We start from the raw sequence: 19234 nt of genomic DNA on the forward strand, positions 1-19234 counted from the left end.
TCGTGTGCATGGCCGGGACTAGTCGATATCGAGTAACACGTTATATTGCACAGTCGGCGAGAAAAGACAGACATGAGGAGGGGGGAAACAAGTCGCCAAGGCAATCCGCTGAGAACAGCAGTCCCTGGCAACCAAACAACAGGGGGCAAGGGGCGAGAGGATAAGGAGAAGTAAAGATAGAGCAACCTGATAATAAACGAAGTGAAGGGGGAGAGGAGGGTGTTATCCTCGAGTTAGGAACAGTATTGAGAAGGTCATTTGGGGAGTATCGAGTCACAAGCCTCAACCAAAAGCTTGCCGATAACCGTTCAGAGCTCGGAGGGATGCTCTGCCGAAAGTGGGGGGGGGAGGTGTGCGGGTCCGTTTGTCCAATGGAGGGCCCAAGCCCAAGGCTGTCTTGGGGCATTCAAAGGATTTATACCCAAGCTTCTTCAGGGGGAAACATGTCCACACCGACAGCGGAAGTATCGGTTCAGAAGCTGGGGGGACATTGGACTACAGGCTGGCCGGCGCTGAAGTGGGCTGCTTAGAGCAGCACACATCCACTCTTGTTCCTGTTGGACTTGACTGGCCGAGGAGCATCTCGCAAAGAAGCGCGAACGGCGCTCTCAAAGACTTCGCGGACACCCTCGCGGTTCTTGGCAGAGGTTTCGACGTAGCGATAGGCGCCGATTCTGTTGGCCATGGCTTGACCCTATGGTTCACAAAGCAACGGGAGGCGTAAGCCAGAGGAAACCAGAGGAAACCAGGGCAATGGCATCAGTGATCGGGTTTGGCTCAGAAACTGGTTGTCCCTTTGTGGAGGAAAGCACTGGTATTGAGATATGGGCATACCTCATCGGGAAGAACAGGGCGCTCGTTGCGGGCGGCCAGGGCACGAAGGGTGGAGGGGTCGTTGCGGAGATCCTTCTTGCAGCCAACAAGGATGACTGGCAGTCCGGGGCAGAAGTGTCGGACTTCGCTGATCCACTGGAAGGGGAGGAGTCACGGATGCAATGCGATGCAGCGACGAGAAGGGCGGCGGATTGGCGATGCGAATCAGTACTGGACAAGCTGGAGGAGGCCAGAGGACATGTTGCGGATGGTGCTGGACGCACGCACGCTTGCACGCTTGCGCGCTTGCAGGCCAAGCCGAGCCCGCCACGCCAGCCGATGTATCCGGCTGCAAAGGCATGGCCAGCGGCTCCTGCTTCGGAAACGCTCCTCTGTCTGCTGGGCGGCTCATGGGAGGCTGAGTCGTCGACCAGGAAGGCCCAGCGCAATCCAGCCCAGCCGAGCCCAGCCAAGCCGAGCTGCAGCGACGAGGAGCGGCTTACCTTGGAGGCGACGTTCTCGAGCGAGTCGGGAGAGTCGATGGCAAAGCAGACCAGGATGACGTGTGAGTCCGGGTACGAGAGCGGACGGAGACGGTCGTAGTCTTCCTGGCCGGCAGTATCCCAAAGGGCAAGCTCGACGGCCCGGCCATCGACGGTGAGGTGGGTGACATGGTTCTCGAACACGGTGGGGACGTAGACCTGCAGCAGAAGGGGGGGAGGCAAGCGAGATCAGCATCGATAGCCTGTCGGGGAACCAAGTCGGCTCACAGCCAGTCGAACTCCCAGCCAGTGGACCAAAACAACCGTTGCCGATGGGCGATCGCGGGTGGCCAGGAGATGCACAGCGCACGAGACCCCAGCTTCAATCGCCACCGCTGGCAAGGTGCTTGATGATAGCACATGTGGATGGAAACAGATGGAAGTCGATGCAAGCAGAAGTGGTGCAGGCAGAAGTGGTGCAAACAGGCCAGAACAGCAACCGCACAAACCTCAGGGAAGCGGCCCTCGTGGAAGACAATCAGCAGCGAGGTCTTTCCGCTGGCGCCGTCGCCGACGATAACGAGCTTTCTTCGGATTTCGGCCATGGTAGAAGGGGCAGGGCGGAGCTAAGAGGTCGGGTGCGGAGCGAGCAGGTGGATGCCTGGGATGAGCGGAGCAGGACGAACGAACCCGGACAACGAAGCGGGTGCAGAGCAAGCGAGGGGTGCGAGCAAGGCTGGCGATCCAGAAACGGCAGAGATATTGGCGACGGACAGGGCCAAGACGGACGGGCGGACAAGCGAGCCGAGCGCGCATGAGCGCAGAGAGCGTCGCCAGGCCGGCAGGTTGCGATTGCTGCTGCTGTTGCTGTTGCTATCGACACTTTAATCGACACCGCCATAGACACTTCAATCGACACTTCTATCGACACTGCCATCGGATGTTGTTATCGGATGTTGTTATCGGCGTTGTTATCGGCGTTGTTGTCAGATGTTGTTCGGCAAATCGCCGGTATCATTTGCTTTGCTTTTACATTTTGCGGCAATGCCACACAGCAACAGCACCAACAGCACCAACAGCAAGCACAAGAGAGCGCATGCTTGCTTGGGCCTCCGGCCTCCTGTCTTGCGTCGCTGCTGGTGTCCCACCGCGACCCCGGCCCCCTGTCCCACCACGCCCCGGCACAGTCTGTGTTGGCGGGGCTGCTGCGGCGCGGCGGTTGGTGTCGCCCGTGTGTCTCCCGTGTCGCACTGTGTTGCTGTGCGCAGCTGTGCGACACACAGTGACACACGATGACGCGCTGTGACCCACAGAGCGAGACAGCTGATTCGTCCTGTGTCACGGCGTCCTCTTTGCCTGGGTCGCTCGTTGCGCGCACAAGGCATCGCCACACGCCCTCTCGTGCCGGACCCCAACCGGAAGCCATCGACCGCGGCATGACCGAGATGGTGAGGGCATGGATCGTCCTTGGACTGTATTCTTGCGCAACGCAGGCAAAGGTCGAAATGAAAGCAAGAAGAAAAAAAAGGGGGGGCAGAACCTATACAGCAAAGACGCTGGACTCGGCCCTCCCGCGCTCCGGTGGGATCGGGTTGTTTGCTGCTGGATTGACCGGCGCAGCGCCGTGTTCGCGGCTGCGTGGCGATGCTGTGCTGTTTGCTGGCAAAGTCAAAGAGATTCTTTAGAGGAGGATGGTAAGAGGATCTTCGATGTAGCTCTTGAACTTGGCGAGCCACTTGGCGCCAACAGCCCCATCGACGACGCGGTGGTCGCAGCTCAGAGTGACCGTCATGGTGTTCTGGACGCTGAAGCCCTTCTCGGCGCTCTCATCCAGGACAAGCTTCTGCTGGGTGGTGCCAACAGCCAGGATGGCCGCATGAGGGGGGTTGATGATCGCAGTGAAGTTGCTGATGCCAAACATGCCCAGGTTCGAGATCGTGAAGGTGCCGCCCTGGTACTCCTGGGGCTGCAGCTTGTTCTCCTTGGCGCGGGCAGCCAGCTCCTTGACTTTGTTGGAAATGGCAGCCAGACCCTTGCCCTCGGCACCGGCAACGATGGGGGTGATCAGACCGTTCTCTGACAAGCATCACGCAGGCGAAGCGTCAGTCGATGTCCATAGAAGTCGCCGACAACACGATCACGCCACGAACATTGCGATACCCGCCGTCCAACACTCGATCCACGCCTGTGCCTCGAGGGCAATCACGACGCATATGTATGCCCACCAACTCACCGGTGGCGACAGCGACGGCAATGTCCGAGGTGCTGAACTGGCGGATGAAGGTGTCTTGCCACGAGCTGTTGACCTCGGGGACATCACGGAGAGCAAGAGAGGACGCCTTGATGACAAAGTCGTTGACAGAGAGCTTGTAGGCGCCGTTGCCCTGGGAGTTGAGGACCTCGCGCAGCCTGGCGGCATCACAGCACCGAGTGCATTAGCTCCACACACCAGACCCGCCGGCATCCCTTAAAAGCACGACGGTCCAACACAACGCATGCCTGACAACCAGCCAGGCGCCATCTGCGGCTCGTCCGCACGGCCCCACGACTTACTTGAGGATCTTGTCGACGCTGACCTCAACAGAGAGGTAGTAGTGGGGCAGGGTCTGCTTGGACTGGGTGAGGCGGGTGGCAATGACCTGTCACGGCGGCATGGATGAGTACGGCGTCCTCCAGCGTCGCCAAACACTCGATCCTGTGCAGCAACAGTTACCTTTCGGACGTTGGTCAGAGGAATATCGACAAAGGCAGCACCAGCGGCAGTGGTGGGCGCAAAGGCAGGAACGGCAGGGGCAGCAACGGCGACAGGGGCTGGCGAGAAAGTACAAGGTGATGGTTAGCACAGCACCCAAAAGTCCGAGGACGATAGCTATTAGGCAATACCACCACGGACCTACTAACGCGATTATGTCTCTCGCACTGCGTGATAATCCACTAGCATTCATCCACCCCACGGACCCTTACCTTTATAGGAGTCGATGTCGGCCTTGACGATGCGTCCGTTGGGTCCGCTACCTGAGACCGTTTGGAGAGGGATACCGCGCTCAGCAGCCAAGTTTCTGGCGAGAGGGCTGGCAAAGATGCGGCCTGATGGATGCACCAGAGTCGCAGACGCATGAGCGACTTTGTCTCGGAGCACAACCCGGTGGCTGCAGCATCGAGCCGACTGTGCAGTTCGCATGAGTGAGCCTGTAACTTACCTTCGCTGGCACCAGCAGGAGCCGAGGCGGGAGCAGCAGCAGCGGCGGCGGCAGGAGCGGCAGCCTGGGGAGCGCTGGCAGCAGGGGCAGCGGCGGCAGGAGCAGGAGCAGCACCCTGGACATCGGCCAGAGTGAACTTTTCAAAGGCAGCGACGTCGTTCTTATCCTCGACAAGGACAGCAATGGGCTATGGTACGAGTAAGATATCAACAGCAGGCACCAATGTAAGCACATGGCTCTCGATCGAGCCCAGGACACAAGCTCGCGAGCAGCAGTCCCGCCGGCCAAGACACGGCCCAGTTCAGCTTTGACTGCTATCACATTGGCCAGACAAGAATGCCGCATCGCTGCGCCGCTTGGCCATCGAGTGATCGTCCAAGGACCGCCGACCAACCTTGTTGACAGCCAGGTCCTTCTCGCCGGCAGGGACCAGGATCTGGGCGAGGTAGCCCTCCTCCTGGCACTCAAAGTCCATCTGGGCCTTGTCGGTCTCGATCTCAACCAGGATGTCGCCTTGGTTGATTTGGTCGCCGACCTTCTTGTGCCACTTGCCGAGGTTGCCTGCGTGCGATGCAGCGGAGACAGCAGCAGTGTGAGATACTCAGAGCGACACATGGCCGCAAGACTCGCAGAGCGATTGCGCCTGCGCATCAAACACATCGCTGTGCGGCCGCGGGATCGGGCGAGGTAGCAGTCGTACCCTGGGTCATGGTGGGAGACAGAGCAGGCATGTTGATGATGCTGTGGCTGGGGAAGGCTGTGGATGGGAGGGTATGGTGAATGAATGTAAGCGATCCATAACCCATGTCGCGGACTCTGCAGCGAATCTACTCGATATGGGTGCCGGAACCCGCTGACGAGACCCGAGGACTGCTGGATATCCAAGCACAGTGAAGCTCATCGGCCTGGTCTCCAATGCCATTGGGGGTCGACCGATCCAGAAAGCAATGAGGCAGCAGGGCGACAGAACAGCGGCTTACATCCAGAGGCATACGATCGGAGCTGCATGGCCTCATAGCGGGCGTTCAGGCGCTGGGTCAGCGAGGGAACAACTCTGAGGGTGATGGTGGACGCACACGCGAAAGAGATGGGGAGAGATAGGAGGGATGAGTACACGCAGTAACAGACGACGAAGGCACAGGGATCATACGCTGCGAGGCGGGGGGGGGCGAAGATTGAATCTCGATTGGGCAACGGTGGTGGCCAGGATCTGTCGGCGCAGGACACCACGCAAGCCTGGAGCCGACGACGGCGTCAACGGCGGTTGTGCCGCCAGCGATAGAATGCAGCCAGCACCAGGGCAGACCCCAGGATGCCATCGGCTCGGTGCTGTATCGGGTAGGTCGGATCCATATTCCGATGCCCGGGAAAAGCCGACGCCGATTCGGTGGGTTCCCTGACTGGAGCCGCGGGATAGATCGAGCGAGGGACCGCTCCAGCCGATCGAACAAAACCGAGACCTCCTCCGATGGTCGATAAGCGCTCGGGTGCGGCCCTTGCTTGACGTGCATGCCTCTCTCTGTCCCGGTTGACACCCAGCGCCTTCGTGGTGAAGCGCAGCAGCCGGCGTCGACTCGAATGGTTTACCTGCTGGAGAAGTGGAACCGGGCCGTCTGCGATACGGTGACGGTGGCCGGGGCGACGCAGCGAGCGGCAGCGGTAGCGGCGGCCTGGGCAGACGAGGCAGCGCGGGAGAGGGCCCGGGGCTTGGCCAGGGAGGATCGAGCGGCAGCAGTGGTTCTCAGCATGGCGATGGCGGCGACGGAGGCAGCGGCAACAACAGGCAGGTCGTCCAGAGACAATCTCGGAGGAAGAGCGCAAGAAAGACAAACCCGGTCGCGCCGAGCCGGGTTTTGTCGCCAGAGCTTTTTCGTCGCGAGCGCGCTGTGCCTGTGTGTCTGTGTGTGTGTGTGTGTGCGGCGTGTGTGTGTGGCTGGGTGTGTGTGTGTGCTCTCGCTCTGCCGAGAGCGCCGCGAGGGCGCCTGTCCCGCGCTCTCGCTGCTCTTATCGTGCCTCGCTGGCCTTCTCGCTGGCCCGCTGCGCTTTTTTCTCTCGGCCGGCCTTTGTCCTGTGTGCGCAGCGCGACAGAGTTTTGGGGATGGGGTTAGGGCTGGCCCTGGAGGCTGCGCATCGCGTCCTCCGGATATGGCAGGCGGCTGCCTGCGCGTCATTTTGGGGCGGCTGGTGCTGTGCGGTGACATGGTCCGACATGGTCCAATGTGGTCCTGCATGGTCCTGCATGGTCCTGCATGGTCCGTCGCGCCGGGGTGTCATCTCAGCTAGTACTGGGCGCGCTGCATCGGCGACTAGTGTGTATATTCAGCTCCAGAAGCAGGTTCGCCGATTGGTGCCCGATTACATCTTGATATTCAGTGCTCCTCTGCATCTCGCTACTTGGTGCGGCTGTCGTCTGTTACAGGCCGTGGTCCCGGATGAATCGCTGGATGGACAAATGTGACATCAGCGGATGGACAAATGTGACATCAGTGGGTGCTGTCCTCCATGTGCACTCTGCAGACCAGGACACATCATAGCCGCTGCAATGCGCCAGCAACAGTCGACTCACCTCGAGCTGAGTCTCTGCGGTCGCTTGTTCCGGCAGCGGAGGAGCAGGTGGATGCATCCGATAATACTGGGCGACCAGCTGCTCTGCTTCTTTGGTTCTGGTTCAGGCATGGCATCGCACGATGATGTCAGCGAGGTTATGGATCATCGACTCACCAACGCAGGATGGCCCTGCCCCGACCAACAGCGGCCCAGCACAGGACTCTGCTTGCTGCATTGCTTACCGGCCGTTGCCCAGGATGTACTGCAGGAGCGCGGTGATATTCTGCTGGCGGCAATAGTACTCGGCCGACCGCACCAGTAGCCTCGCCGGTAGATGCGAAAAGGCCTTCTTCTCGTTGACCGAGTCATAGAGTAGATGCAGGATCCATTTCTACGTGGCACATCCGGCAGTTCCGCAATCGTGTGTTAGTGCTGATGCTTGTCGCAGAACCGGCAATCTTTTGTGGATACGCCAACTGAGGATCGACTACTTCCAGTAGCCTCCACCATGCTTACCTTTGACGAGATGCCTTTCCACACCTTGCGCAGCTGTGCAGGCCCAGACGGAACCTCAGCATTGGTCGGATCACTGACCATTGCCACGAGCGTCGCTACCGTCTTTGGCGATGCGATGCAGAGATATTCCTGTTGCATCCGAGAGAGGAGGCGTTATGACAACCGCACACACGACGTCCACGGCCCGTCGGCCATGTCGCCGGGAGGGGTTCCGGGCTTGATCCACTGCTGCAATGAACGACATCAGACGGCGCCATACCTCCATGGTGGTCTTGAGGTTCCTGGATGGGAAGACTGAAAGCACACAGAGCAAGAGGAAGAGCGGCGCATCGGCTTCAGAGCCAAACGATTTGAGCACCGATAGTATTTGTCTCAAGATGCACTCGGAATCGAGCTCGGGCAGGAATAGGCAGTCCTGGATGAGGCTGAACACTCGGTAGAGAAGCCAGTTTGCCTCTAGAGACGCGGCCGCACCGATTAACGAGTTCATGCGCGGAAGGCAAATCGATTCCACAGCGTCGAAGTGCGTTAGATCGATGAAAGTGCACAAATCTACAGAGCGATACTCTCCATGGCGAGGTAATCGAGCACTATGTCCAGTGCTGTCGTGGTACACATGCACACACAATCTGCTCCACAACACCGTGGTATAACTGATGCTGCAGCAACTGGGGCGCTTACTTGTATCTTCGGCGGTGTAGCCCTTTGTCGCAAACTCCAGTGATCGGCGAAGCACCTGATTCCAGCTGTCCGGCAGAGATGCCAGCTGGATGAGCTGCGGTCGTGCGCTGATGGGCTCGAGGACGCTGAGGAGGTAGTGCCACTGCAGAGGCATGATCACCGGGTCAGCAACAGTCGTGTACGAGCCAACTCGGCAATGGCTGCCAGTAAGAGCTGCGGATCGGCTGTATCCAAGCCCCTCCCGTATTCGAGCACACATGCACAATGGCGTTCATCGCTTGTCGTCCATACCGATTCAAAGTGGATCAACTGTTTCAACAGATTCTCCCAGAGCAAGAGGTCGTAGATGTCAAAGTCGATACATATGTTGCAGATCAGCTGCGAGGCCAGTGTCTGCGTCTGAAAGGGGAAGATGAACATTGGATTGCTATCAAATTAGTGCCAGTAGTTGCAACTACGCGCTCATTCCTATCGAGCGGTGGCATGCGATCGATACCGACCCGCTTGTCGGCCTGCGAGTTCGGGCCGTGGTTGAGCCACAGAGACCGCACGAAAGCCTCTTTGTCGGCCTTTGAAAAGGTGCTGATGGTCACGGGAATGTGGAGAGCTTCAAAATCCAGCAGGTAGAGGAGCATCTGCATATAGTGCCTGAAGCGAGCGCATGTCATGGATCGCATAATGTCAGCAACCTGGCGGATGCTCTCTGTGGCCAAAATGCATGTGATGCCCTCTCCAACTTGCTGGCAGCGGCTGAGCCTCGCAATACTTGCCTCGCTTGCTCGTAATCCACGTGCTTGGATTCGAGGTCGCTTCGCGATGCAAACAAGAACAGAACGCTGAGCGCCCGAATTCTTGTCAGGGTACGGGCGCTCATCTGTATCGACACCACGGATGCGCGGGGATCGCGTCGAGAATCCAGAAAGCCGTCAGTTGGTCGTCTGTTCGGGCCCAGCTTCATCATCCTGCGTTCACAGGCCCAGCGAGTTCTGGCACAAGGACGCAGCGATACGGCCGGTCCTTACATTTTTGTATGCATAGGTTGTCAGGCGAGCGATTCCGTTGGCCAGAGTGTCGGCCCTCAGGATATACAGAATCGTGCGCTGCAGCGAAGACTCTGCCTGGGACTTTGTCAGGCCATGGATCTGTATTGGAATGTGTGGGTCAGCACTGCGTGGCGAATCGAATGCATATGCAGTAGAGGGTGTACCTTGGCATAGGCTGAGGGAAGCTGCAGCTCCTCAACCCCTGACGATTGTCCAATGTCCTGTTCAATCAGGCTCTGTGTTGATTCAAGATAACACAGTTAGCAGCGTTGCTCGAGCGATTCAGATTTATCACGTTCCGGAAATAACCGCCGGCATCGATTGATAGGCAATGATAAAGGCTTTGAGCATACCTTGAGCAGCGACGACCTCAGCGCCTCAACATCAACCGAGTACCGCTTGCAGATGTCGTTCGCAACCGAGTGCAGTGGGAGTCGGTCTTGATGGACACGGTTTCAGCAATCGATTGCGCAGAGAGAGATGGTCGATGCATTGGAAGAGTGTCAGAGACGATCTCAGGGGCAGTTGGTAACGAAATGAAATGATTGCACAAAGTCAGGGGGATCTGCGGCTCACCTTCGTTGAAGAGCGCCTCCTCGCTCTTGTCGGCGTAGAGGCGCCGGACAAGGTCTTCGGGCTCGTCAATGTAGACCGCGTACTGTTCAAGGGAGTGCACATCCAGTTGGTTGATGGTTTCCGCACGCAGCAGGTTCTGTGAGACCGGAAGTTTTGAGTCGTCGCCACCGGTCGTCTTGTTCTGTCGGGCGCTTCGCTGTCGAAGAGTGAAAGCCATGCGGTAGGCGTTGGTCTTTTCGAGCTTGTTTGTCAGCTGCTCGGCAATCTCATTGCATTTCTCGATCGCAACATTGACATCCTTGATCTTGGTAACGAGAGGCTTGAAAAACGAGAACTGGGTTGGCAGAGCTGAGCGCTCGTCGTCCATGTCGCACTCTGCCATGTTTGTCTCAGGGGCGTCCGTGTTTTTCCTCTGTGAGGCAATGGCAAATATTAGACTGCATGTCTCGCTTCTCAGGTGCAATAGAGAGGTCGGTGGCCGCAAATGGCAAGTACGGTCATGCAGTAGGTGGCAGTGGATTTTTTTTTGGCGGGACTGCAACGTCGCTTGAGACCATTCGCAGGACTGACCATGCTTTCAAGTGTTTTATCGATCAGATGCACGAAAAAGTAGTCCGTCCCCAGTTTGAGGGGGATTGACAGCGCCACGAGACTCGACAGCGTGGTTTCGGTGAGTTCGGCTTTCAGGGTCATGTCGGGGCTTTCAAGCAGCAGATGGTACGGCAGCCGCGACTTGCACAGAGGGTATGTCTGTCCAGATCGATCCAAAATCCAGGAAGCGGCCAGCGAATCAATCATACAGATGCAAGTGCCCGCTGAGTTGGTGCTGCAGAAGCGCAGCTCGGTTTCTGCGATTCCACAAATCTCTACCGCTGAGTGGCATGCCAACCTACTTGGATGAGCGTCTCAACCAATTGCGCCGCATTTTCTCCATTCTGCTGCAAGCGCAGCACTCGCGCTGCTTCCCATACTTCGGGTGTCGAATGCCGTGCTATCGTCTGGAGGATTTCGACCAAAAGAAGCTTCTCGCTCTTCTCATGCGACTTGGGCTTGGGCCCCTCTGACGAAGCTGCTGTCTTGCTTGTTGGGAGACTGCCAGCAAGATGAAGCACAAACTGGATCGCTGAACAGCGGGATTGATATGGGATGATCAGGCTCGAAATCACTACTTCGTGGCATTGCCAGCAGCAACCACAGGCCCTAAACTCGCAAAGCACCAACATCACACCTTGCTGCGATTTCGATGTGCAAAGCTGGCTGCATTACCTTCGTAGTCATACGGCGACACGGCATCAAGGCACTCATGCTCCATGAACTCCCTGAGTCCTGCTTGATCCTCAATGTTTTCTAGGACACCGTGAATGAAATCCTGGTATCCGGTCGACTGAACCTTGAGCGAGTGTAGAATAAACTCGAATATCACCGTATCCTCTGGCAGTGGAAACCAGGAATCGCAGACAGGGTGAGCCAAAGTCCGGGTGCGTCACGATGGTGATCTGGAGAAAGGACAGAGCGTGTCCCTCACGTCACCCAGCCGGCCGACAAGGCTTGCTGATAGATCGCTCAACTCACCATCGAGAGCATGGGATCTGGCAAACTCGATCGCCAGCTCCAGGTCGAGATTGGACTTGATCAGCAGCTCGGAGATGACGCGCTTCTTGGTCTCGGGCTTTGACAGCTCTGAGACATCTTTCTGGCTGAAGGGGATGCCTGGTGCGGATGATAGAATGGCATCAGAGCCGAATACGATGCTCGCTCCGACAACGTGCCGACTCGGAAGCTTGAAAGGCTGAGTCGACAGAGACAGATACGCAGTGGCAAATACAAATGGATGAAAGTAGCAGGTGTCATCCAAGAAACGTGTGATGCCCACCGTATTCCCGAAGCGTCTGGAACCAAAAGTTACGCTTGGAGAGCTCGGCCATGCGCTTCTCGTTGGTTGTGTTTCCCAGAACCATGGCCGTCGCCACTCCAAGAACACACATATTACGCGTGAATGCCTGGCTGCTGGAGGTGGTGATGATCTCCTGCAACGGACAAAACACATGAGCGTATTTCGTCAGCAAAGTGAGCGCTCACCTGGGGCCAGTGTCGCAGCGAACACTAGGCAAGCCATCGGAGTGTCCAGAACGTCACGCATTCAGCATTGCTGAAGGAGAGCAGACGACAGATAGACTTACCCTGAACGTCTTCCACCCTGGCTCCTTCAGGAACACCAAACAAGCCAAGGCCAGACTCTGATCCATGTTCTTGTGCACAGGGGCAATGACCTGTGTCCGAAAGGGCAATTAGTCCATCACCAGCATCACGCGCATGCTGCCGTTCCTTCTGCTACTGCACCAGCCGTTGCAATCAAAGTAGCCACGCCACCTACCTCGCCAAGCAGGGAGTGCACCAAGCCAAAGGCTGATTCATTTTCAGAGACTAGCTGGCTGCCCTCGACAGCGTCCAGTCGATGACTGATCTCGGCAACAGAGTAGAGCAGGCAAAGTGCTGTGAGGTAGGATCGATTCTGAATCAAGTGCTTGAGCAAAGGGTCTGCCTGTTCCAGGGGCATCAACGCGTTGCCTTTGCGCTTGCGGTCTTGTCCCGAGCCCTTGTGGAAGGCGTTCCACTCGTTACAGTACTGGGCACAGTGGCCCACACTGGTGTCGGCCGAGAGCACCAGTCCGATTCCGCCAAAGTGTCCGCCGAACAGCGAGCTACCAAAGTCATCCTTGATGTTGGCGATGACGGGGTCGTGGAAACCATGCAGCTCGGCTTGCGAGAGCTCTGCAATCTTTCGCTTCGTACCACTGGGAGCTACAAGTCCGCAAATGCGTCAGCAGAGGCGCTTTGCCGACCGGCGCCGAGATGCAACGCTCACCCCCGGAGATACGTGCCTTTGTTGGCCTCGGACAGCAAAACTGCATAGTCGCCTTGGTCGCTCTGGCTGAATATGCTGTCAAGCAGATCGAGCCGGCGATACTGATCGATCGCATCTGTGGAGAAGGAATGGCACCAAGAGACTTGTCAGGAACGTGAGTGTTTGACAGTATCCGAGTCCAGTCGAAATGTACCTGGAAGATCACTCGCGGAACACAGGGACTGAGACCGCTGCACGACTAGCTTGATATAGCTTGTGATTCGGAACTTGTGATCGTCAGGAGCGTGTGGGCGAAGCCAAACCACAGACAGTCAAGGTTTTGCAAACGACGGCACATGGTATTTGCAGCGGAACTCTTGGTTGGGCAGACTTGGATATGCTGGACATCCCGCCAGGACACTTACGTTGGGCGACGACGCCAGCTCCGAGATCTTGTTCTGGCTGAGATGCTTGACCAGCTCGTTGGTGATATCTCGCAGCAGCTCCGCCACCGCCGGCTCGGTGGACGATTCGTACAGCTCCTAGTTTGGAGGGCACATGACACAGTCAGAGATATCCACAAGGGTAATGCCGTTCGGATGCCGAGGTCAATGCTGCGCTCGATCATTCATTGTGTTTAGTACTGCAGCATGCATCAGTTGGCATTGGAAGGGCCACCCACCTTGGAGATAGCAACTGCTGTCACGAGGTCGCCATCCCGGATCGCCTGGATAGCGATGAGGCTGTGTAGATTGCTTCGAGGGAACCTCAGTAGCTCTGCCAGTCTGATGCCGATCCAAATTTGCGGAGCAGCCACAGTGCGATGGTCAGCAGCCGTTCAGGCAGCTCAAAGCCAGCAGAGCTCAACATGAGCGAATGCACAACAGGAATCACGAAGCCATAGCGCATGGGCTTCCAGCAGACAAGATGCATCTGTCGACAAAACAAACCTGTACACCTGTTGCTTTGTGTAGATGCGATCGCCCTTCGAGGACGACGCCAAGGCCATCGAGCGCTTGGAGGGCGACTCGCGGCTGTGCGGCGGGTGTTCGTCGGTGAAGGCTTGCGGCGCAATCTTCGACAGGATCTCAACGTGCAGCTCCCGGTTCTCATACATATCCATGTTCAACATCAATCGGTATTCGGCAAAGATGACCGCGATGCTCCGGAGCTTGACCAGCAAGTCTGGCTGGCTCAGATGCAGAGACCAGTGCAGGGTATCGAACTCTGCCTTGCTGGATTTCTGATTGATCTCTGCGATATCCCTCAGGGGCTTTTGCGCATACTCGGCCACAACGACATATGAGTTGATGACCCAGTCGAAGGTGGACTGCGCTTGGTCGGTCGCTGGAGACGCGCCGTTGGAGCAATCTGCGTCAGGGAAGCAGCATGTGTCAGTGCGACTCTGCGCATGGGCAGTGTCAAGGAAAGTCACAATGCTGTCTGCCATACCTGTCGGAACCCCGTTTGGATTCACATTGCGCACGGTCTGCGAAAGCTTCTGATCGAGCCACAGGGCGATTTCGTTCAGCACAGTAATGGCTTCGCTGGTGCTCAGGCTGCAGGGTATCAACGTCGCCCGGGCCTCGGCTGGAAGACTTGTGCTGTCGTTCTCCAGCCCCGTGTCCAGCAGTTTCAGAGCCTGGTCCTTGTGTCGGTGTTGTAGCAGATAACGCAGCCTGGCTCGGTAAACATCGAGCTTGTTGAGATGCGCATATGTGTTGACGACCTGTAGGGGCGTTGTATGCGCGAGTCAGAGCCACGGCATTGAATCGGCCCAGCGGCAGTGTGCACAGCGATGTATCTTCATACCATCATTCCGTCCTGCACGGGCTCAATGTCCAGCGCCGGAGGTATTGTCGACAAGACAGCGATGACTCCTACATCAGTGTGTTGATGGCGGATAGCACCACAAGCCATGGCTGGTGAGTATATCGGGTCGACTGTGACTCAAACTGCCAGAGATGGCTTGACTCGGCTACGAAACCGACACGGGTGCAAAAAAAAACACATACTCCGGCCCATCGACAAGTCGCTGACGTTGAGATTCGGGATACCGTGTTGAAGCAGCATCCTCTTCAGTCGGAGCAGCATGTGGGTTTCCTTAAAGTCCTCGTATCGCCGAAGAAAAGTCCATTGCAGACACTGTGTGTTGCAGATCGGGGTCGTCAGGACAGCTCTATCGCGCGATGGCCGCCGGGAGCCTTTTGGCGTGTGCCCACTCACCGTTTCAATGTGCGCTTCCAGCTCGGCCGACCATGGAACGCGGGTGCGTTTGAGCACTTCCACCAGCACGTTCAACTTGGCGCCTTTCGTTTCCATGCACGAAAGAATCTCGAGGACACGGGCTTCCCAGGAACCTGGAAAACGAATACATACTACTGTCAGATTGCGGTGGACACATATCCAACGGCACACATCGGCACGTGTCCTAGTCCAAAAGTGCAAGGCCCCAACTGTGGCCGAATCGCTCTTGGGCAGCTGCTCACCATCGCATGCTTTGGCTACGTCCAGCGAGCCGTTCATGATCTCGAGACAGTACTCGGTCAGGAGCTCGTCGGAATCGAGAGCATGGCGCTCGATGTATGGCTTGAAGTGATCGCGGATCGCTCCAGAGAGCAGTTCGTGGGCTGACACCCTCTCGAGCAGGCCCAAGGCTGTTGGGGAGTAGCGGAATCAGGCAAACAGTAACACTGGCATACTTCAACAACACTGCGTCCTGCTCCTAGCAAGGGTACTGACCTATCTCCGCAGGCGAGGTCTGCTGATATTCTTGGAGCGGAATGTAAAAGCCGTGTTTGTCCTGATGACGGATATGGCGAGATTGATATCAGTACCGCCGCAGCAACGACGAGCCAACAGCCCGCAAAACACGGATCAACAGCTTCCTGATGGTCATCGGCGCAGTCCTACCGATAGAACGACGAGATCTTCAAGGGCCGTCTTGAGCTCGGTCGGAGGCGCCTCTGGGGCCTCGTCAGCGACTCTCCAGATCGAGCTCTCGACGTAGTTGCGCGGGGTTACAAGCACGTCTACGCCATCGACGCTCGGAAAGTTCAGCATCCGGCTTTGGGAAGTCGAGTTCAGGTCGTCGAGCAGCTGGATGAGGCGGAAGGCCTCATGGGGTCGCTGATCCTTTTCTTCGACGGCAATTGCCCGCCTTTCGATCCACGCAATGATCCTGGATCTGGCATGGTGTTGTGTATAATCGATAACAGGTAAGCCTCGCGAGTTTGATGTCCCTTCATACCACCCGCGGCGCGACTGCCAGCTGTAATGACATACTTTTCAACGACCCGGTGAACGTTCGGGATGATGTCGTGCTTGATCCAAGCTATGTACTCCTCAGGTGGCGCGTCCATCGAGACGTACTCCAGGATATCGGCAATCTCCTCGAGCAGGTCATCATCTGAACAAGGCGATGCGAGCAAGGGAAGATTGGTGAGACGTGCTCTGGCCACCATTCAGCGATCAGCCTGTCCACTTACCAGCAATGTGGCGTCGCCACACCACAATCGCTTGACAGAGTTGGTTGTTTGCGAGCAGATCCGAGACCTCCGTCGCAAGGAAAGTCATTCGGAAGCGCTGCCATGCCTCAGCATCAAACTGGTCGGCGCTGTTGTCGGCCTCGAGCATGAGCTGGTAAGTTCCAAGCCGGTGAATAGCATGGTGGACACTCGAGACAGCCACGTCCGTCAGGGTTGTGAACTCGGACTTTTTGATCCTCTGCGACCGACCGCGCGCATACGATAGCAGCCTGTACGTCGAATCGATCGTCGGCACCTTGGCTTGGACACAAAAGTTGATGCAGTATATGTGGTCCTGAGAGTCGACACACTGGCTCAGTCTATGTCCAGCCCAGCCAAAGGCACGTCCGCGACCACCAAATTGGTCGACTTGGCAATATGAACATGCGGGCCGCTGGTGGCATATATAGAAGGAAACAACGCTGTGCCATACCTCCACTTCATCAAGCTGATCGAGCAGGCTCTGCACGACACAAGCCAGCTCTCCTTGCGAGTGGCTCTTGATGGAGGTCATCAGGCTGCTGAGTTGGACCTTGGTGACGACCTGCGGGAGTCGATTTGTCAGCACAGACCAAATGTGTGGGAATCACTTTGCCGGCAATCGAGTGATCAACGACGACCTCAACTGCAGCTCACCTCGATCGGCAACCCACGGGCTTGAGCAAATGCCTTGGCGTCGCCGAATCGCTTCTCGTTGATCAAAGTTTGAAGATGACCCATTGGCTTAGACTCTGATATCGCCCGAACAAAGTACATTTGTCGGCTGTGCACACGGATTAGTTCAGCCACTTTGCAGGCCGGGCGGGAAGAGCCATGAGATGTGTCGCATTTGCGTCTGTGTCTGCAGTGGAGCCTTACTTGCTTGCCGGATCCCACAGCCCTTCGACAAAGAATACGTCGTTCTCAAGCGAGAAGAGTGGCGCCTCGGTTGCAGAGACTTCATGTGCATGTGTCCCAGTCGAAGGACAGCGCTTGATTTCAGAGAGTATCCACGAGTTTGCATGCACCTCGATCTGATTGACGATGCGGAAGGTCGGCAGCTCGATGAACTGAATGTACTTCCGGCTGGACTTTTGGTCGCGGATGATCCCCGAAATCAGGACAGCGCCCGATCCGGGTGCGACGGCCTTGATTTTAGCATCCACGAGGTCTGTTGCTCGGCTGAAAACTGGAATACAGCTGGATGCCAGAAATCGCAAGCGTACCACACTATGGTCAGAAAACTCAACGGACACAACGACTCAGCCCAACCTGGAGGTGCTGGCAGTGTCTGCTCTTGACGAGCACAATCTTCCATAGATGAGCGATGCGGTGCCTCTGGCAAGGCTCGATCGACCACTGCTCGTGAGACTTACTAGGGAAGGACTCGCAGCTCCAAGTTGCCGTCGCCCGAGAGTGTCAGTAGATATCCACCGGATGCGTCGACGTCGGCGCTGACGATGCTGGGCTGTGGGTCCGATGCCGAAACAGGGAATTCGATGGGCTGCGAAGCCAGCGACCGCCCCCACGTCAGTAGCGGCGCCGGGCCTGAAAGGCAATGTGGGTGGGAGGTGTAGTGAGCTCGCCGTCGCTCAACACAGCATTGATAAAGGGGCCCGCAGGGTGCCGCTGCTCACCGTCGACGATCAAGCTTGTCCCCGGTACTCACCTTGGCCACACACTATCAGGTCATCTTCGATGCCGTTGTACTGAATGCAGCGCACCAGCTCGAGGTGATCTGGGCTGATCGACACACTCTCGCGAGTGATCTGGCCCTTGAGCTGCTCATGTGGCAAGATCGGAACCAAGACGGTGCGTCAGCAGCTAGCCAGCCTCGGTGGGCTCAAGATGCAAGTCGTGGCAAGCCTTGGGTCGTCTGAGTGCCCCACCTGCATGGCAGCCTCCATGTTGTGCTGGGCAGCCGCAGCCATGATCGCTTGGAGATCGATGTTGGCAAAACGAAGTATGGTCATACTCCGAAGGACGATGAGGAGCTCCTCGGTTGCGGAGCTGCACAGGATCCGCCATCATAGTTAGCCACATCGAAGTACAGGATCGATGGTCTTGAAAGTAGCGCATGGATTTGCCGGCGCTGTACTGGACTCGGTCGAATTACTCACCCTGCAGCCTTCAAGAATCCGATCCATAGGACTGGACACAGATCGCCGTCCTCGTCGTCGTGAAAGTCCTGTGTCCATACGACCTTGCGCGATGACAGCTCGATGATGCTGACGCATCCCTGAGCCGTGACAGCAGCCAGGTAGTCTCCAGATGTGTTGAGGGTGAGCTGACCAACGTTCGAGTCTGTGGGTGTTCCGGGCAGATCCAGGCGTCAGCTCGGTGAGGGGAGGAAGATGGACGAACGGCCCAATGCAATCGATTGCCCTCCTCTCCAAGACACTCAGCATGCCAGCCTACCAAAGGATACGGTATCGAGGAGCGTCGAGCAATCGCTGCCGACAATGTAAATGTGGCTCTCGATGGCGATGCAGAAGAACTGGGTTGACATGGCGGCTCGGCAAGGCGGCAAGTCCTATGCAGGGACCAGAGAGCCGGAAGCAGCGTTGGCAGGTTGTTCCCTTGCGGGTCGATCGGTATGTCGGCGTCGCCGCTCGTTGATTCCATGGCGATGGTCGGGGTGCGTTTGGTTCTCCATCTTACCAGATCCGGCTCAGCTTCGTGACCGAAGGCAATCAGCGTCTGCGCTTTGTATATCGAGTCGCTGCCGCAATCGCCACCTTGGCCACTTGAAAAAGACTCGACCAGTGCACTGAGGGCAGCGACAGGCTCCTTTGAGAGCATCTCCTGGCCCACGATCGTCCATAATCGGTCCTCGTCATCGCTGGAATCGTCCCCGTCGTCGCTGATGTCCTCTTCGTCGGCACTGGGGTTGTCGTCGAGTCCCATGTCGTCGTCGCTGCTGTAGTCGCGCTCCCACTCGTCGTCGCTCGCCATGCTCTGTCGCTGGCTGTTGAGATGCAATCGCTCCAACCGAGCAATCGTCCTGGTGGGCACTTGTGCTGGC

At 57.2% G+C, this 19234-nt stretch overlaps 3 protein-coding genes across 3 annotated transcripts; all 3 read right to left on the bottom strand.

Annotated features, from left to right (window-relative positions):
• Nucleotides 1-26: 26 nt before the first annotated feature.
• Nucleotides 27-2372, bottom strand: BJ171DRAFT_492862 (Rho GTPase Rho1). Its single transcript, XM_053109849.1, has 4 exons — nt 1805-2372; nt 1317-1514; nt 835-969; nt 27-694 (listed from the first exon to the last, which is right to left on the bottom strand). Exons 1-4 carry the CDS (start codon nt 1898-1900, stop codon nt 527-529), a joined length of 597 nt encoding a protein of 198 aa, XP_052969564.1. The 5' UTR covers nt 1901-2372; the 3' UTR covers nt 27-526.
• A 372-nt stretch (nt 2373-2744) lies between these two features.
• BJ171DRAFT_492866 (2-oxoacid dehydrogenases acyltransferase-domain-containing protein) lies at nt 2745-6412 on the bottom strand. Its single transcript, XM_053109850.1, has 10 exons — nt 6083-6412; nt 5476-5549; nt 5196-5252; nt 4890-5056; nt 4496-4682; nt 4260-4382; nt 4009-4106; nt 3849-3934; nt 3529-3704; nt 2745-3371 (listed from the first exon to the last, which is right to left on the bottom strand). Exons 1-10 carry the CDS (start codon nt 6241-6243, stop codon nt 2977-2979), a joined length of 1524 nt encoding a protein of 507 aa, XP_052969565.1. The 5' UTR covers nt 6244-6412; the 3' UTR covers nt 2745-2976.
• A 392-nt stretch (nt 6413-6804) lies between these two features.
• Nucleotides 6805-19234, bottom strand: BJ171DRAFT_276337 (rough deal protein C-terminal region-domain-containing protein). The gene is made up of 43 exons (XM_053106844.1): nt 18871-19234; nt 18628-18742; nt 18330-18513; nt 18099-18219; nt 17879-17990; nt 17586-17757; nt 17089-17409; nt 16867-16993; nt 16664-16774; nt 16192-16525; nt 15989-16112; nt 15617-15890; nt 15446-15506; nt 15193-15360; nt 14930-15063; nt 14719-14848; nt 14516-14583; nt 14156-14432; nt 13654-14074; nt 13386-13488; nt 13129-13245; nt 12918-12990; nt 12741-12839; nt 12233-12660; nt 12039-12128; nt 11732-11885; nt 11431-11568; nt 11125-11289; nt 10752-10981; nt 10429-10608; nt 9859-10270; nt 9636-9721; nt 9447-9518; nt 9262-9381; nt 9010-9113; nt 8740-8887; nt 8531-8632; nt 8240-8381; nt 7818-8014; nt 7559-7687; nt 7285-7433; nt 7062-7158; nt 6805-6935 (listed from the first exon to the last, which is right to left on the bottom strand). Exons 1-43 carry the CDS (start codon nt 19162-19164, stop codon nt 6909-6911), a joined length of 7110 nt encoding a protein of 2369 aa, XP_052969566.1. The 5' UTR covers nt 19165-19234; the 3' UTR covers nt 6805-6908.

The sequence above is a fragment of the Polychytrium aggregatum genome (assembly GCF_025602895.1).
Source record: "Polychytrium aggregatum strain JEL109 chromosome Unknown BJ171scaffold_7, whole genome shotgun sequence".
In the NCBI taxonomy this organism is placed as follows: domain Eukaryota; kingdom Fungi; phylum Chytridiomycota; class Chytridiomycetes; order Polychytriales; genus Polychytrium; species Polychytrium aggregatum.

What these genes read in the sequence shown, in the direction of transcription:
- BJ171DRAFT_492866 (XM_053109850.1), bottom strand. Translation starts at nt 6,243, where the DNA reads ATGCTGAGAACCACTGCTGCCGCTCGATCCTCCCTGGCCAAGCCCCGG. An exon ending in CCGATCGTATGCCTCTGGAT is followed by an intron (nt 5,253 to 5,475) that starts GTAAGCCGCTGT and finishes TCCCATCCACAG; the next exon opens with CCTTCCCCAGCCACAGCATC. An exon ending in AGCGTCGACAAGATCCTCAA is followed by an intron (nt 3,705 to 3,848) that starts GTAAGTCGTGGG and finishes TGATGCCGCCAG; the next exon opens with GCTGCGCGAGGTCCTCAACT.
- BJ171DRAFT_492862 (XM_053109849.1), bottom strand. Translation starts at nt 1,900, where the DNA reads ATGGCCGAAATCCGAAGAAAGCTCGTTATCGTCGGCGACGGCGCCAGC. An exon ending in TCGAGAACGTCGCCTCCAAG is followed by an intron (nt 970 to 1,316) that starts GTAAGCCGCTCC and finishes CTCCCCTTCCAG; the next exon opens with TGGATCAGCGAAGTCCGACA. An exon ending in GCCCTGTTCTTCCCGATGAG is followed by an intron (nt 695 to 834) that starts GTATGCCCATAT and finishes TGTGAACCATAG; the next exon opens with GGTCAAGCCATGGCCAACAG.
- BJ171DRAFT_276337 (XM_053106844.1), bottom strand. Translation starts at nt 19,164, where the DNA reads ATGGCGAGCGACGACGAGTGGGAGCGCGACTACAGCAGCGACGACGAC. An exon ending in ACAAAGCAACAGGTGTACAG is followed by an intron (nt 13,489 to 13,653) that starts GTTTGTTTTGTC and finishes GATCGGCATCAG; the next exon opens with ACTGGCAGAGCTACTGAGGT. An exon ending in TGAGGTCGTCGCTGCTCAAG is followed by an intron (nt 9,519 to 9,635) that starts GTATGCTCAAAG and finishes GAATCAACACAG; the next exon opens with AGCCTGATTGAACAGGACAT.